At 40.2% G+C, this 19155-nt stretch overlaps 1 protein-coding gene across 4 annotated transcripts in view; it reads right to left on the minus strand.

Moving 5' to 3' along the window:
• RPS6KA3 (ribosomal protein S6 kinase A3) overlaps nucleotides 1-19155 on the minus strand; it is a 796620-nt gene that overhangs the window by 523504 nt on the left and 253961 nt on the right. For all 4 annotated transcript variants that reach the window (XM_086934351.1, XM_086934352.1, XM_086934353.1 and 1 more), the window contains one exon: nucleotides 10834-10913. In XM_086934351.1, coding sequence (XP_086790477.1) covers nucleotides 10834-10913 — 80 coding nt within the window. The remainder of the gene's footprint in view (nucleotides 1-10833; nucleotides 10914-19155) is intronic.

A 19155-nucleotide genomic window follows, 5' to 3' on the forward strand; every position in this document is an offset into this window, starting at 1 on the left:
GTTGATAATAATGCATGCATCTCTGCAGAGGACCTTGCAACTTGCAGATCATACGTCTCTCTGGACGAGGTCGGGGGCACAGTTTTTTGTAAAAGAATGGCTTTCATTCTGCTTAAAGTATCAATTCATATAGAAGAGATGTTCAGTGAAGGTCATAGTGGTGACTCCCCGTCTGTTTTAGTTTTTGGAAACAATACTTGCATACAACAAGTGACCCTGGCTGACACTAACGAGATAGGCTGTCCCTGGCATCATTCAACAACAGCTGTGATCATTCAGCATTATGTAGCTTCCATTGGAAAGCTGCCTAAAATTTGGATCTATCACTGCTGCCGGGGAACCCTGCAGGTGGCATGATAAGTTGTTTGTCGAACCCTCACAGGCTCCATGTAAATTAATGCCTTGACACAGAAGTGTACCACTTAATGTGGTTTACAGTTTCTCCCAATAAGAAATACCTCCTTTTTTCACTCCAACACTTGTGTGTGTATGGAAAATCCCAGGCCGACTTTATGTATTCCTTACCCAACCTTTCATACAGGCCTGCTGGTATGTGTTTTAAGCAATATTGAAACTGGAAAATTTTCACTGGTATTGTGATGGTGCCATGTATTATCCATTCAACTGATGGCTTCTCAGAAACGGTCAATGGTAATCTCCAGTTTTTCTATGCTCAGCACCGTATAGTCTGCTCCCCTCTGTGCCAAAGAGATGTGTTTATCTGTAAGGTTAAATACAGAAAACAATGACGTGGTGTTGATTAGATGCCAAGGCACATAGCCAGAACAAAGATTTTGTAACGTCCAGCCTAGCAGCATTATAGAACGTAATTGAGACTGGCCATGTTGTAACATTAGCAAGTCCTGTTCCATTAGGTCTATGGCAGAGGATACAATGCTGTCCAGAGAATACATTCTGGACGACAGTTGTTTACCCATTGTCAACTACAGAGAGTGCTTTCTCTAAATTAATACAATCCATTTCTCGTATTCGTTCAGCTGTTTCCATTTGCGTGACTTTCCATGCTTCATTGTAAGCAGTGTATATACCAGCGGATATAAAACCATTATGACGTGGTTTATGAGGCCCTTGTAAGAAGTCTCCCAAATCAACGCCATCTTTAAGTAAAGTTAAGTGTTGTTTTATTTCTGGGAGTGTGGATTTCTGTAGCCACTCAAGGCATAGTTTTCCTACACTGTAAGATATTATCCCTGGATGTTGTCTCTGGACATATCTTGGATCTGGCCGAGTTACAGTAAACCCATGTGTCTTGCTCAGGAATCTATCTCGACAGTTATTCGTGCCTGTGGGTCAGATTAACCATTTTTTCCAATCAGGATTTGTTCTGTTTTGTTGCAAAATATAATTTACGTCTACCTCCTCATCTGTAGTTCTATTACTACCAGGTGTGGGCTTAGGTATGGCCGGTTTGTTTAAATCTTATCTTAGCCAAGACAAGATGTCTGTTGAACAGTTTCATTTAAAAACATTATTTGTTCTGGGATGATGCAGGCTCTGAACAATGCTCCTAAACCTTGTACCTGCCAGTCTTTTGTGCCCCAAACTGTTTTTGTCTCAATGTTGTCTTTCCAAAAGTCAACGCCTAATGTGGACAATTGAGCATAAAAGGCAGCAGAATAAATCTGTTTAGTGTTTGTCAACATGCTTTTCATGCCTGGCTTAATATTTTTGAAGTAAAAGCTTTCTGGGTTTGTGACATTAAAATCTGTAAAATATGGGAATTTTCTGTAGAATGTTTTAGAACTACCTTTTGGAGGTGTTCGACAATGTTCCCATTGATTATAAGTTAAAACATTTGTAGGGTTTGCGGATGTATGCAAATAATGATGACCAAAATGATTAAAACAATACATTTATTCATAATTTGATGAACCTTTTAAGTATTCATGTTTTGCAAATTTTGCTGACATTTCCAAGTCTGTCATCATGTTATTAACAGTCACAAAGTGCCAATCATCAGAAAATGTACTAGGTGAAACAAAATCACTCAAGGAAACCTTAAATTGAAGTGGAATCTTCAATCAGTTTTATCCCATGCTATTCCCCCAGGTAGAGGAACCGCTGTGATGTTCACTGATGACAGATCTCGTTCACGATGAGATGATTTGTGTGGTTTCAGGAGCAGGTTGATATTCTTACTTGCTGTGTCCATTTTAATAGGTTTTCCATCTATCAGCTTTCCCAAACTTAAAACGAGAATGAGCCATAGTAGGAGATAAAATACACCTAATCCAATCCAAAATTCAACCCATGGTGAAACCAGATATGTATTTGTAAGCTCTTGACCAAGTTCCGTTAATTGTTCCTTGAAAATTTTGTTTTTTGGCACGGTTTCAGGTTCACTGGGATCCTCAGAAAAGGTATCGAAGTTGATGAAATAGCCAGAGGCAGTTCTGCCAATAGTTTGTATTGCATACAGATTATTTGAAATCGCTGGAGCTGCTTGGTCCCTTGACATGTTAGTATAGTTAGATGCTACATCATTGTAGATGGGAGTTTCTTGGCGAACTGTTATTTGGGTTTCAAGAGGCACAAGTTCCATGGCTTTATTGCATGGTGCTTTTCTCACTGCAGAATCTTCAATCGTGATGAGTCTTTCAGTTTGAACCTCTTGGATAGTAGCAAGATTTGGTCGTCTGCTACTTCATGGGAGTCTACTGGGCCTACTACTTATTTTACCAGGTCAATTGATACAGACCGGTCTGCTTTCTTCCAGCAAGGGGCGGCAGTAACACTGTTCTTGATCCGTGGACTGCTAGTACAGGTACTGGTTTTCTGTAAGAAGGCCCAAATTCCTTCTTATCCGCTATTTTTTCTCTGACCAGATCCCCAATCTTTGGAACCCAGACAGGTCTTGGTGGGACAGGTGGTTTTTCTTCAGTGGTCGTTGGCTTTTGGATGGTGTTGCTTAGACGACTTCGTTTGATTTAAGTCTTGTAAAACAGCCAAACTATCTTTGATATCAAAGGGTTTTTGTTCTACCACTGAAGTATGACGATCGTCAACCATCATTCTAGTACCATAAAAGATTTCATATGGAGTGATTCCACCCAGGGAATTACTTGGCAGGTTATGAAGACTACGTTGGACACTTATTAGATGTTAAACCCACCCGTACCTAATAACCCAGCTGTTATTGATTGCTTTATGTCTGTTATTTCTTTCCACTACCGCATTTCCCTCAGGATGGAATGGACTTTAGTACCGCAATGCAACGCCCAAGCTGGCCATGGCTTCTTTGTAAGCTCGAGAGCTAAACGCAGGGCCCTGGTCAGAATGTAGCGTGCCTATTGCATATGTGCCGATAAAGACTCGCAAATCTTTTATATCAGTTCGGGTGTCAGCCGAGCGCTGAGGCCACATCCAAATGAATCTTGTACTGGTATTTGTGGGACCGCTTCTGTCCATAGGGACGTTTGAGCGTGGATAGTCTAATGTGATCAAACAATGGAGACTGTACCGGGCTGGCTACACTGTAGTCAGGAATTTGGTGGTGCTCCAAGCTGTGATCTCTGAAACAGGCATCGCAATTAATCCCAAATTCCACCAGTACATCTCTTACTTCTAGTAGAGATTTTGAGATCCCTTGATGTATCAGACCCTCTCCCATATGTGCTTCTTGAATCAAAGCACCTCTCCGATTCCTGTTTGGAATTACCCTATCCCCCACTCCAGGGATTCGAGCAAAAGGAACAGAGTTTGCATCAATTATGTATGTATACTCGAGTGGATAGTTTAGAGGTAACGCAGATCCGCAGCCTTTGCTTGTGGCATTGACAGCTAGCATATTTTCTCTGTCTATTTGTGTTCTTGAACGAGTGATTGCAGCCAATGAATTCCCTTCAACATGAACGCCATCACACTGATGACTCAGTGTATGGATCGCATGAGTCTTTTGTAGTTCTGTAAAAGAACTACTTGTTCCCAAAGCATTTTATGCTTGATTGTACCACCTTGTGTGTCTTTAAAACCATTTTGAATCCAGTTCTGCAGATATTCTTTGCAAGACTGGACGCAGTAATACGAATCGCACACTAGGAGTGTGGGGAATTCACGATCGGTATTTTCAAGCGCCATCTTGAAAGTCTGTAGTTCAGCTAGCTGAGCTGTACAGTCTCCGAGAGATTGAGCTTTTGTGACCATAGGTCTAAATTTACCATCGCGCCAGCGACCTTTAACAATCGCACACGCAGCACTATAAGCTGGTTTACCCCCAATTGCGGGCTGTGCATATCAGTCTGTATATATTATACAGCCGTAATGTTCTAGAGGCAGAGGACATTCTTGTTCATATTGGAGAAATTCTTGTGTCTTCAATTAAGGGTCAAAAACGTATTCAACGTCTGTTGCAGCAAGAGAATTGACCCATTGTATCCATCTCGGATGTAGAGCTTTTGCATATGGAATGCTTGCCTTTGTCACTGCCTCTAAGAAAGGGACAGGAGTAACGACTAATGCATTTACCCTACGCGAGGGCTCTTTCTTTTGCTACCGCAGTCTGAACCGCTGTCAGAATGTTTCCTGTTGAAGTGAATTTCATTTCAGCTTGTGTGTACAAGTGTGATTTGTAAGCTATTGGTATCTTTTCACCTTCATTAAAGGTTAGGTATGTGAATCCGCATCTCCATGGGATGATTCGGATTACAAGGTTGCGTTTGTTTACACAAGTCTGTAAATGGGTTGTTGCTAACATGTCTGTTTGCACTGAACGCAAAATTTCTGTGTGTTTTTGAGTCCAATTAGTAGGTTTGAAATCTGGTTTGATTAATTCGTAGAGAGGTTTTAACCTTTTGGCGTAATTTAGAATGCGAGTTCTTCCGAAATTCAGGAATCCTAGAATTGACTAAGATTTTCAGCGTTATTGGAGGTTGGAGCAGCGCACATTTCTCTAAAAAGTTTTCTGCCAGGCTTTTGCCTTCACTTGAAAGTTCGTATCCTAAGAATAGGCCATTAAGGTGGGCAATTCTTGATTTTTTAAAATTGAATTTGTACCCTTCAGAGGCGAATCCAAGTATTATTGTGTTCACCCTGGTCAAGTGCCTGTCCAAATCATCATCTGTAAGATAGATGTCATCGACATAAGATAATGCCTCATCATCGTACATTTGTAGTAACTCTGTTACTCTGGCTGAAAATAACCCTGGACTGTTCCTGAATCCCTGGGGAGACCACAAAAGTGTTGTTGTGTCCCCATTATTGAAAAAGCAGTCAAGTACCTGCTTTCAGGTGCAATGTTTTGACAGAAGAAACCGTTTGAAATATCTAATGTCGTTTTATATTTTTTGCACACAATATTATTCATCAGTGCTGCACTGTGTGCATTTTGTTCTGCAAAGGTTTTGCAACAGGAATTTAAATGTCTGTAGCCCAAAACTAGACAATATGTATTGTGTGGTTTGGAGACAGGAAACAAAGGATTGTTCATGGACGAGGTGCAGGTTTCAATCACCTCTTGGTATTCAAGTTGATCTAGGATCTCGCCGACCTGTTTTTTTTATTCTTGTTTAGCTGTATACTGCTTCTGAGCAGTTGGTTGATTTTTCAACTGGATTTCGTAGTGAGGAGAATCCTCATCCCATCCCACATGATTTTTATATAATGCTGGAGACTGGGCCTCAGCCCATTTTCTGGCATTGGTATATTTTTTAGGGCTCGGGCCTACGTCACACTGCTTAGCAGTGTGGGCGGAGCCCAAGAGTCCTTTTGTTAGCGTCTCCGAAAATCTACATAACAAATTCCAGGCAGCTCGTGATTTTTCGTCTTTTTTTGGTAGCTGCATTTCGATTGGCCTTCTCGTGCGTGTGTTTTCGGAAGAGAGCAAGCAATAGGCGGTAGTGTAGCTCCGCCTATGGGATATTGTGTGCGGTCACGCGCACCAGAAGGCCATATTTCTTCAATTATCGCAGCTTGACGGCCGTGGTAATTCAAAAGATGTTAGCAGTGGCGCGCAGGCGCACACCACTGCTCGTTTCAGAAGGACTGGTTTCTGCTTCCTTTCATGTGTCAGTGCGACGGCCGCGATATAGTCTATGTTCTGCTTGTTTAAACAGTCCGACCCTGAAAGTTTTCCAAATATGTGTCTCGGGTCATTATTTCAATCCTACTAGACCCATCCATGCTGTATATATAGTATATATGTTACTAAACGTTGTGAGGCACATCGACAGTGCACTCAGCGCTACAACGTCCAAAGAGCACGCACGGAATCTGTTTATCCGGCACGTTTCTATCAGACTGCAGCTCAAAGCACATTTCCTGATGAGGAATCATTTCTACTGCAATTCTATGACCATTTCCTTCGAGTCCTTTAAAAACGCCTTCCCAGTCCTCCCCTTTGAAAACAAATACAGCCGCGAGAGAGGAAATGGCCACATAGATATGGAAAGCGCGCGCACAGTGCATTTTCTCATCTAAATGCTTAAACATCTTGTGCTGTTCTTCGCAACAATTCGATTGCGCTAACGGGATCCGGACGTCCAACGGTCGTGCGCAGCACTAGCGAGGTAGTGCACGAGACGACCGTTGGACGTTCGCAGCACTGAACGGGTTAATATAGGGTATCTTGTTTCTATGCGTAGACTGAATAAAAGTGAAGAACACTGCACATGTACATTTCAGGAGCCAAAGATCAGGACTAAGTGACAGTGGAGAATATTGCATGTGTAAATATCTGGAACCGCTGAACAGGACAATTTGTGTCATGAATTAATGTTTATTTTGTATCAGACCATTTCATTTCTTAGTTTCAGGACATTCCGTGAGAAGACATCGGCCGCCGCAATGCAATAAAAACAACCACGCTCTCTTTTCATACGCAGATTATTCCCGGTGAAGCAGAGACGGAGGTTCCGATTTCTTGCTGGTATTTAGCGCGTTCGGGGTTCCGAGAGCTCAGAGAGTTTTCCTGTGTATCAGGGCAGGAAGCCCTGGATCTTTGTTGCAGTTCACTAATTCCTCGAGATTTGCCTGTAAACCTTCGTTTTATGTTTTCAGCAGTACAGGTAGGACAGTTATTTACAAACTATTGATACAAGGTAACAATGATATAACTATGGGAAAACGAGTGTGCAGAGATGACAGTTACTAATCGTGTTTCTTAACTCTATCAGGATATTATTGAGAACTGATCATTTAAGTCCTGAGAATTTGGTGAATATGAGAACATTGAATTTGTGTGACATTCTTGAAGTTAATTTTTGGAGAAATTTTGAACATATTGTGAACTGGACATTGTTTGAATCAGAACTTTACTGAAAAGTATTGAGAACATATATAATTTTCCTCAAAAATATAATTGATCTTCAGTTGTTTACTCTACAAGAACACTAATAGAGAACTTTATTTGTGGAATCACATTTTCTTGTGCAGGTTATTTGAGAGTAGGACAATCATTATTTTGATCTCTTTAGTAAAAGATTACTCATAGGTATAAGTCTGACTATGTTACTCTCTATTTTAGGTCTCCCTCCCGTAGCACCCTCCCTAATTTCCCTTCCCCTCATCTGGCCATTCTGATACTCTGTGCGTATAATATCAGAGTCGGAGCTGCCAGAAGGAGGGCCTCTTGAGGGTAATGCTCCTGAGGAACATTGTGGATCGCGACAACCACCAACATAGTTGTTCACTCCCGAAGGGGCTTACAGATGGAAACGGATGCATTTTGGGCTAGCTTTGGCAGCAGCCGTTTTCCAGAGAGCTATGCGCCATTTCCTAAAAGACACCACAAATGTGAAATATTTTCAAGACCATATATTGGTGTTTGGGGATTATGAAAAAGAACATGACAATAGATTGAGGTGAGTGTAGAAAATTTGCAAGAGTGTGGTTCAACTATTAAGAAGTGCAAGTTTAAGGTGGAAGGTGTAGAATATTTGGGACATTTGATCAGTAGAGAGGCAATATCTCCCAAAATAAAATTGGTGTGTGCTATTGAGGAAGCTCCGTCTCTAACTTGGGGCTGACAGAATATTATTCCCGTTTGGTACCCATGTTTGCAGATAAGACTAAAAATTTGCAGTCTCATGGTAAAAAATGCAAAGTTTATTATGCGTAAAAATTGTGAGAGTTTAAAAACTTTAAAATTAGCACTGCCACTGTGCAAGCACTTAAAACATTTGACACAAAAAATTCAATTATAGTAAACACTGATGTTAGCCAGGTGGGTGTGGTGTTATTGCAAAGGAGAAATGGTGTGGATGTTGCCATTGAATATGCCTTGAGACCATTAAGGGATTCCGAGACATATTATTCCACCTCAGAGAACGGTAGGCTGTGTGGTGGAGAGTAAATAATTTCAGAACATGTGCAGGGTACCAATTTCACACCCAGGACTGACCATTGCCCCTGATAGAGGTATTCACAGCAAGTGGGGGAACGAGAGCATCTCCTAAAAGTGCGTGATAGTCTGTGAGACTGTTGGAATACAATTTCTGTGTGGAAAAATGTCACTGGGAAAAAAATGTATTAGCAGACTGTTCGTCCCGATTCCCCTCAGGTGTTGTAACGGTTGTTTTGAGTGAGGAAGATGAATGGTTGATGGCTAGTGTGAGGGTAATTACGGAGGTCAAGATATCACGAGTGGTATCAAAGAAGACAAAAATTTCAGTGAAATAAGAAAATATTTGCGTGAAGTATGGTCGACCAAAGAGTGTTTCTTCATATGCCAAGTATTTCCGACAGATTGGTCAGGAGTGGTCAGTGGTGAATTAAGTACTGATGAGAGGAAATTTACTAGTAGTACCTTGTTGTTTAAGGGAGCGTATAGTTAAACTGGCACATGAGGGAGACATTGGAATAAGTGCAACAAAGAGAAGACTAAGGGAAGAGTACCAGTGGCCTGGATTAGATAAAGATTAAAGGAATTTTAGAGAATGTGTATTATGAGCTTGGAGTGATAAGTCACAAAAATAGTTAACTATCCTCCAGTAGACACTGATCAATCAGATGGATCTTGGAAGAAAATAGCGATTGATATCACTAGTCCTTTACATGTCATGGGAAGTTGCCCCAAGTAGGTCATAGTAGTGGCAGATTACTTTTCATGATGGCTGAAGATAAAATTTACAGAGTTAGTGACTTGGGAAAAAGTATTTGTGTTTTTCAAGAGTTGTTCAAGAGGGAAGGAGTGGCAGAAATTGTTGTCCAGTTTGTATCTCAGAGACTGAAATACTTTCTGCTGGAGTATGGCATAGAGCACGTTTGTTCACTGGTGTATTATCCCCAAAGCAACATTCTTGAAGAAAGGTGGAATAGGACATTAAAGGACGGTATGCAGCTGGCTTTGTCTGGAGGAGATGATTGGAGAGAGGCAATGAGAAAGTTGTTGGTGTTATCCCACACCTCAATGTGTGACCAAAAAGTCGCCTTTTAAGGCAATGAGAAGTCAGAAGTCCAGGGCTTTAATATCAAGGGAGGGGAAAGCAGCAGGATAGTGAATGTGGTAAGGATGGCGTTTGTGATCAGTGATCTGGTGAGTGTGCAGAAGGGGCACATGGTAAGAAAAGGTCAATCTAAGAATTCCGAACCTCTTCACGTGGGTCCTGTGCTCTCCATGCTACTTGAGTCAACCTATCCTGGCTGATGAGGGCTGAAAGCCCGAAACGGGTCCTAGGATGCTAGTTTCCAGTCCAGGGAGGACTTGGCCTGGCAGTTCGGGCTGGACTGTTCCCATTGAGCACAGGGTCAAGACTGATTTGCATATGGCTGGGTCTAAACTGGAAAGGCATGGTGAGGGAAAAAAAACGATGGATTAAGGCCCAGATCTCTGTACTGGGGCAAATGTATGACATTTCTGCATTCTGTCCATCAATTGTTCTTTGTGAATTTGTCACCCCGAGTGGAACGGGTATGCCCAGACTGGGTCCCATGATCTCCATGCCACTGGACTGAAGCTATCCTGGCTGATGAGGGCTGAAAGCCTGAAACCGGTTCTAGGATGCCGGTTTCCAGTCCAAGGAGGACCTGGCCTGGTAGTTCGGGCTGGACTGTTCCCATTGGGTGCAGGGTCAAGACTGATTTGCATATGGCTGGGTCCAAACTCGAAGGGCATGGTGAACAAAAAATGATGGATTTAGGCCCAGATCTCCGTACTGGGGTGAATGTATGACATTGTTCTGCATTCTGGCCATCAACTGTTCTTTATGAATTCTCACCTTATAGCCCCACAGTGCAGTCACCAGTTCTGAGAGCTCCTCTCACTGTCTAGCATACATCCTGACTCGAGACAGACTGACTTAAAAAGCATCTCATTGAGTGAGTGTAAATAGCCGGCTGAGCCAGTTAATGTGTGACAGTCACTTTCTCACAAACGACATCAGCAGCTGACTTTATTTTTCCCTGATCCCACCTAGTTGCAGCAGTTAAAAGTAGTGTTGTGCCTCTGACTTTACAAGGGCACTAGGTCAGTGCCCTTTCATTTCTGGGGCTTTGCAGCAGTTAACTTATTAGACTTCCTCGATGCTCAAATGGCTGTTTTTCTGATATTTATAGAATTTCCTAGTCTTCATTGCCTAATTTTGCTCACGAGAAAGTGTCACTCAGTCATTGAAATGTCACACAATTACACTGAAATTATGAACATTTCACTCATCACAAACTCAAACCTTGGCAGCTCTGGGATGCGTTGCTAGACTGATATCTTGAAACTACAGCAGAATAAGCACTCGCCTACCAAGCTTGCAGTTATTTTTATACTTTTTCTCATTTCTTTTTTTAAAGCAGAGCAGTAATATAATCTTTTCTTTTCGATATGTCCTAGAGCCAACATTGACCGCAAAACAATTCGTAAAGCAAATTTCAATTTAAAACATTTACCTCTTTGGATAAGCGTGTAAACAAATCTCCTCCTCTGAGAAAGTCCAATATAAGGTACAGCTTACCCTCAGTCTGAAAAGCTGAAAGAATCATACAACAAAGTTATCCAAATTGAACAAACCAACCCAACGCTCAGTAACACAGCTTTAAATTAGCTACACCATTCAGTAAAATGGTAAATATTCACAAGGCTCTGTCTTGCCTCCAACGCATCGCATATGAAGAACTTCTTTTAATGAATATTGCATTAAGACAGACTCTGAATTTATAAATGAGAGCATCTAGAAGCAAGATGATACTCCAACAAGCCAGAATTTGTAAACTAACCACAAAAAAGCACTTTACAGTCTTGCTCCATTCTAAATAACTGTGAAACAATGATCAGACAAGGCCCCATAACATGGTTAGCAAGGCAAGATGGTGTTCATATGCATCAAGTCACTATAATAAGCAAATAATTGGTAAGTCTTACATCTCGCTCATTCATATTTAAATGTACAAGAACATATTGCTAAACAGAAGAGGGCTCTGAAGTGGTTCTAGCCTGCTTAAAACCCGGGTACAAAATACTGCCTTACTCTTAGTTTCTACTAGACAAGCTACAAAAACCAAGTCACAGAATCAAGTTACTATATGCTCTGGCCACAATGATGGAAGTGTCAAACGCAGACAAAATATACAAATTAAGTAAACTGATAACCATTAAGGACTTTCATTCATTTTCTGTTGTTCAGACTCGCAGCTTAATGGCCACCGTCAATAAAACACATGGAAATATTGGGCAAGAAAAGAGAAACATCCTGCTCCACCAGATGTGCTGCATCAAATTCCAGAACGGTCTCTTCAATGCTATGAGTCCTGCAATGAACCTTCATCTCACACTATTCAACTGACAGCATGAGTAGCACTGAGTAAAGTTGTTAATCAATGAAACAGCAAGGATGTTTTCCTTTAGAAGCTCTTTGGATGCTTTTCCTCTGAGTAACTTAAGAGCAATCAATATGAGTCAAAGTCTTAACAGTGACAGAGTATGCATTCCACAGCAGGATTTTGAAGTATGCTTTTTGAATAGGTTTGAAAGGATGCCCTGAGCGGCGATTGCAACAATGGGAAAGCCTTTCGCTATAAGTTGAGAAAAAGTGAGTATGCATCAGATTTATGTCAAAGTATTAGAATGATTTAATGATGCATTCTAATGGAGCTCTATCACAAGCTGGAAATAGTTAAGTGTTGTGGATAAGACAGGCATTTGTGAAGTATAGAGAAAAACTTGTGAAGATCCTGTGGAGGGCACCACACTTAGAACCTCTTCCATTTAGAATGGATCTCCTGGTTGTGGAGTACGGTTTGAATAGCCCCCACACACATACTAGTGAAATGTTGAAGTGCAGACTCAAGTGAAGTGAGGCTTGGTCATGGTGCAGGAATTGCCCTTCTCCTGTGGAAAGAAAGTCTGCGTGGTTGCAGAGAGTAATTTGTGATTTGACCGGTGTAGTACATACATGTAAGAGCATTGTCGTAGTGAAGCCAGGGCTACTAGGGTGATTCGGCTTTGCTCTTGATCTTGCTGAAAACGCGGCATGTGGGGGGCGGGGCTGGAAGACACTATCAATACCGACTGAAAAATGTCCCAGGTTGAAGGTGTCTTCTTGCAATGAACGTGCATTATATACAGGCTATCCTGTTTTAGGTTTACACCTGTAATAACTGATAAAACCCCACCAAAAGGAAAATAGCCCTCACCAGTGTAAATATATAAACACCTTTATAACCACAAACTAAATACCAATAAAAGAAAGGGAAAGGTGAGTAAAAGTTATTTTTATTTCTTCCTGAAGGGGCCAATACAATGTAACTTTGTTATACAAGGCAGCAGCAAGTGAGACTGGGCTAACAATCTGCCCGAGTTGTTTAATTTAGGGATGTCACAAAAATATAGTTTTTCTTCCGGTTACTTTTTTCAGTTTTGTGGTCTATGGCCTAAAGACAAGGGCTTAGAAGCATGTTTTAGTTCTTATATAATAATGTTATATAGTTTAGATAATCAGGCAAAATCTAAATCATATTTGATATTTTGGCTAGGTTTGGTTCTTTCACTGACTGGTTCATAAGAATCTTTCCCAATATAAACCATCACATTTACTCACTGACAGAGCATGGGTGAAACCCTTTCTTACATCAGCCCCCTTTTCAACTGAGTCAGTATTAATAGTAGGTGACTTGCTAGACACCCCAGGCTTTAAACATTCAATGCAAGGTGTAATGACAGGTATATGTAAAAAGAGTGCGGTCACCAAGCATCTGGAATAGTGGTGTCTCACTGAGGTACTGCCCACAAGTTCTGGATCCCTTCCGTAAAAAGGTGATTTTCTCAGGACTTTGAAAAGTACTGCCTCAGTTTTGACAACTTCAATAGTTGAGGGCATATGTGCCCAGTTCAATTCTTATGTTGCAGAACCTGTCCCGAAAATAGTAATCTTCAGGTGCAGTAGTTTTGGCATGGAAAGCTATGTCAGAGGCCAGAGTTAGCAAATTATGTACTGGATGTTTTGGCGTTGTCTGTCTCAAGTGGCAATGTTGAAAGGACCTTTTCACAGATAAAACTTAACACGGGAAGGAAAGAGTGAGCGCACATGACCAAAGACTCATTAAATAAGTATTGTATGGTGTACTACAATAAGGTTGAATGGTAACATTTTATTTGGACCTCATATACAGTGTACACACACTATCTATATAAAATTATAGAGAGCAACCCTTCGACCACAATGGATCAGGGTAAATGAAAATATAAAAACAGAAAAGTTCCCTTGGTTGAATCTAAATTACTTCTCTCCGCTGCAGATTCAGCTATACTCTCTCATACACTTAACTCTCTCTAGTCAAGGACTACCCTCAATCATACTGCATATTTATCAGAACCCCATACATAAGTAGAACCACAAAGGCACTTCATCTAGAAATTATTCAAACATTACGATGCCAAGGCGTATATTACATTTAGTGTTTATTATTTTTTTTATACATTCTCAGTGATATATTTTAAAATTCCTGCATATACCAATCATGTGCACATACCTTACTTGCAAGGTTATAAGTTCTTATCTCAATGCACAAAATATCATATGAAGAGACAAATATAATAAAAACATATACACAAATTAATAAAATCACAGAGGTCTGTAAAGTCGACGCATTTCGGTGGATCCTGCTTGTACCACCTTCCTCAGGACGATTAAAACCACTGAATTCTTTATGTGCTCCAGCACTTTCCCCGATCTTTACTTCATTTTTTACTTCTAAGGAATCAGGAACAGCTTATTTGTTATTCCTTCCTATAATTGAATATTTCAGGGTGTTGAGTTCATTATCACTCATAGGATATATTATTGAGAGCCACGTATCTTTATTTGGAGTATGTTTTTCTAGGACGATTACACCCGTTTATATATGGTGTGATTCCTTGTTTTTAGTATTTATGCACAGTCGCGGTATGGCATTAATTCCACCTTCCTTACAACAGCATTGGGGTTAATCAATTGTCCCAGGGTAGTAATTCTCGTGCAGACGTTTTGGCGCTAATCTTGTCGGCAAAATAACCAGATAAATCCGGTTATTTTGGAGACAAGTTTAGCGCAAACAAGGCTGGGACCGTGCATCAATACTAAAAACAAGAAATCACACCATATATAAACGGGTGTAATTGTCCTAGAGAAACATACGCCAAATAAAGATACGTGGCTCTCGATAATATATCCTATGAGTGATAATGAACTCAACACCCTTAATTATTCAATTATAGGAAGGAATAACAAATAAGCTGTTCCTAATTCCTTCGAAGTAAAGATCAGGGAAAGTGCTGGAGCACAAAGAATTCTGTGGTTTTAATCGTCCTGAAGAAGGCAGCACAAGCAGGATCCACCGAAACGCGTCGACTTTGCAAACCTCTGTGATTATTAAATTTGTGTATGTTTTTATTATATTTGTCTCTTCATATGATGTTTTGTGCATTGAGATAAGAACTTCTAACCTTGCAAGTAAGGTATGTGCATGATTGGTATATGCAGGAATTTTAAAATATATCAGACAGAATTTATTTAAAAAAATTAATAAACACCAAATGTAATATACGCCTTGGCATCGTAATGTTTGAATAATTTCTAGATTGTTAAGTGCCTTTTTGTTTCTACTTATGTATGGGGTTCCGATTAATATGCAGTATGATTGAGGCTAGTCCTTAAACTAGAGAGAGTTAAGTGTATGAGAGAGTATAGCTGAATCTGCAGCGGAGATAAGTGATTTAGATTCAACCAAGGGAACTTTTCTGTTTTTACATCGCACACTATCTATACACATGCACTATCAGTGCAGAAAGCCGGCAATAATAAAAGCTTAAGATTCCATAAACACCGGAAAAACTTTGTTTTGATTGGTGCGAAAATGAGTAACCACCAATGATAACCACTGTTTTTTAAGGTATTGAAAACACTGAAAAAAAGCACCAGAATTGACCAAAAATATTAACTGAAAACAGGAAAGCCTAATTATGCAGAGCCAGTGTCTGTTTTCCCCAGCACTGGATACTTTCTGCATTAGGAGTTTAAATTCTTTTGGTGACAGTTCCAGACCATCTTGTGATCTGGCAAGTGCTCGGCAGAGGGAACAGGTCTGTCCATGTAGAACAGGAAGGTAGTAGTGCTGGATTATCCTCCCGTACGCTAAAATGTTTTTAATCGGAGGAAGAAAACTGTGGAGTCTCAGGTAGGTCACTCCTACTTCCAGTAAACTGTGGTGCAAAGGGTTGCCGTAAGACACCTACAGAGCTCTAGTTAACTCCTGAAAGAATGCTTACATGTAAGTTTCGATAGCCATAATTAACTGTGGTGCTGGTCCACTGAAGGGTAGACCCACTCTGATATTGCTTATCTGTTGCTATCAATGTGGCACATGCTTCAAAACTGGTGTTCGCTGCACAGTATCTTCCCTGAATCCTGATGCCAGTGGGGGTCAATTAGTTTCTGGACAGGGCACATGCATGGTTGTCAAAAGACCAAGCAGGATACAAGAGGAAAAGAGTATTATTATAGACTGGTACAAACAGACCGTGCAGTTTGTTCTCCTTTGAGAGTCTTCCATTGTGTATCTTCATTGACATATGATTCTTGAATGGGAAGCTACAGGTAATGTGTGTTGAATATCGCACCAGGGAATAGTAATAGAGTGGTTGGAGTTGGAGGATTAGCCTTGATTGAAGACCTAGTGTGTTGAACAGGTAAAGTTGTGGTGGACAGATTAGCTGTGTTGTGACAATTTGTTTATGGGCCTATGGGTGAGATATTTTGTGAAAATCCTAGGGGTGTACAAGCCAAAAAAGGAGGGCTTTGTCCTCAGTGTTGATTTGCCATCAAGAAGTGATACCTAGGATGGGTGGAAATAATGAAATATACATTCTGCAGAGCAGGAGCACCCTCACTCTCCCATCCTGCAAGCAGGTGGTGCAAGTCTGACAGGATCATTATTCTAAAGGATTGTTCATTCTGGAATTTGTTTAATAGAGGTCTAGGATTGGTCACTAATCCAGTTTTCTTTCTAACCAGGAAAATATGGAATAGAAACTTTGTCTCACACTCTTCAGCGCCATCCAACAATGCAGAGAGGATTTTCTGTTAGCACTCCTTGAGGTGCTGTTTTTTTTTTTTTACACAACTAGCTCGAACGGAGGTGGTTCTTGGAAAATTGAAGAGTTGAATAGCATGTGTGTATTGAATTAACTCAGAAATCGTGATGATATTCTTCCACTTTTAAAGATAACACAATGTTCTCATCCACATTGCCTTGTGAGGTGGTGTTGGCCAGTCGCTGTTAAAAGCCATGCTTGTTTGGTTCAGCTATCCCTTTGCTTGAGGGCTAGAACTACAGTATGATAATTAGAATTAAGAGGGGTTCTGGTAGCAAGCCAACTGTTATTGTGCATAGTAATTAAAGTAGATGGTTGAAAAAGAAAACCTGGAGGATGCGAAGGATTGCGCTGTTTTAGTGTTCAGTGCTCCAGGTTTATGTGCTTCTTCAATATGTTTGCCATAAAAGGCCTACTGAAACAGCAAACCTAAAATCTGACTTTGCAATTTGGGGAAGGTAAGGTGAATTGTCATGCCATATTTGCCCAACAGTACTGTTCCAAAAGTGGATAGTGCGTTTGTTGTTTTGAGTGGTCACAGGCATCAAGTTGACTCTTTCAATGCTTCTCCCATCCAAGTCTGAAGGGGCAGTGTTTCCTACATTGGTTTAATGCAGCTTCCAAAATACCACTCTGGTATTATTTATCCACTGAGGCATGGAGACGTCCTATTGGGCTCTTTTTACTTCTTGGGAAACTTAAGAAGAAATGGCAGGACACTGCCCAGTGTCTGCATCATGTGCTTTCCTTCCTGCTATACATGTTAGAGTTTTAGGGCAGCTGTAACTAACCAGTGAGGTTGCTCCTTAAACTCAGAATCATTTCTTCCCTTTGGTAGCCAGCAGGAGGATAACACTTTCTGAGGGTGTTCCCATTAGGCTGTAAAAATGTGCAATGTCATAAGGTGGAGAATCTGCCAGATGTGGGATTTTCTCCCTTTTAATGGGGTCACATACTCATTCATCCAGTGACAGTTCTTCTGAAACTTGGTCTTCTGGAACCTCCTATTCAATTTCTACCACTTTTACCTCCATGTCTGCTTCAGCTTGCGGAGGGGCAAGAAGCTCTTGTGTGGACAGTTTAGTCAGGACTACTAGTGCTTGGGGTATGATTTGGGGAGAGAGGTGGAAGAGGTAATACAAGCGTGTTTGCACCCTTTATTCTGGTATACATGTTGCTCATAATCATTAGCAATGATAAGAAGTCTGTTCAGTACTGCATGTTGGCTTTTCTTATGGTTGTTAATCATAAGTTTAATACTTGTGGATCCAATGCAGCACTGCTAGGACAACTGTGCATCTTCAACATGAACACAGTGAAAAAAACAACCTAGGCGGTAACAAAGGATTGCCCACACAGTGGTGGTAGGACAGGAACCAAGACTGAACAGCTTCCAGTAATCAACTTAATTTTATTAAACAATATATTTTATAATTCATAAAACAAACATTAGAAATGTACATCATGTAAAAGACAGACAAAAGAATTTTTTTTTTAAATACTTTATAAAGTTAAAAACAAAACGCGTTTCTAGATGACTTTAGAAATTAGAACATCACCATAGGTTAAATAATACAACACTTATAAATTCTTTAGCAGTGAGCTTTGTGTAGACGCGCGTTTCGGCGGCCAGCACCTTTCTCAAGACAGAACTCAGTATTCTGTAAATTAAAAGTACAATTTAGTATTCAAGTTACAAAATCCTATTAATACAATGATAAAGAATAAGGCATTGAACATAATTAAACCAAAGTTTAAATAAAAAAACACATTATGCAAAAATTGCATCATAATTTAAAAATATTAAGAACTAGAAAAATAATTAAATAAAAAGGAAGCTATGCAGAATAGCTAAGTCCTATATTTAAAGCAATCAGAAACCCAATTGAATGGAGGGAAGGATAGTAGGCCTCTACTTCGAGCCCAAGGATTGGCTCAAATTGACTTGAGATGAATGATCGATTTGTGATAAGTAATCAAATGAAGGATAAGTAACCACAGAATTGTATGTGACCTATCCTTGACTGGATAATAGATGACAAGGGACGAGAAGAACAGGAAACACATGAATTTAGAAAGAAGGTGATATAAAAGTAATAGAGCCCAGATAAACTATAAGTAATTAATATAGGATAGGACAAAGATGCAATGATAGGGATGATACCATGATTAGCAGTGTTGTAGATGGACTACCATTCTCAGCATTTGAAGTTGTTTTCCTGTATTAGATGCTCTGGGTTGTCATCCTTAACAAGCTCGATGATTTTACAACATCATGTTAGCTGAAATGGTTTGAAGATATAGGATATAGACTTTATAGCACGTTTATTCATAGTCAAATATGCCATTTATTTCTCCAGAATCTAGAACGTGCGAATTTCTTCATACTTAGTAGAAATTTTGAGAGACAAAATGATTTATAGCTAAGAAGTAGAAAAAAGGAGATGCCATAACATATATCCAGTGTTATATTTGCTCCTATTGTTATGCTTACCTATAGCCAGGTCAATACGATCGTGACAGGCCTTGCCAAAGGGGGTTTGAATATTGACCAGGCACTTGAAGATGGAGATTAACGTGTTAAGTCGTTGGGATTCTGCAATATATTACAAACTCAGAAATGGAACACTACAGCTCAACACGAT

The sequence above is a fragment of the Lissotriton vulgaris genome, chromosome 8 (genome assembly GCF_964263255.1).
Source record: "Lissotriton vulgaris chromosome 8, aLisVul1.2, whole genome shotgun sequence".
Taxonomy (NCBI): domain Eukaryota; kingdom Metazoa; phylum Chordata; class Amphibia; order Caudata; family Salamandridae; genus Lissotriton; species Lissotriton vulgaris.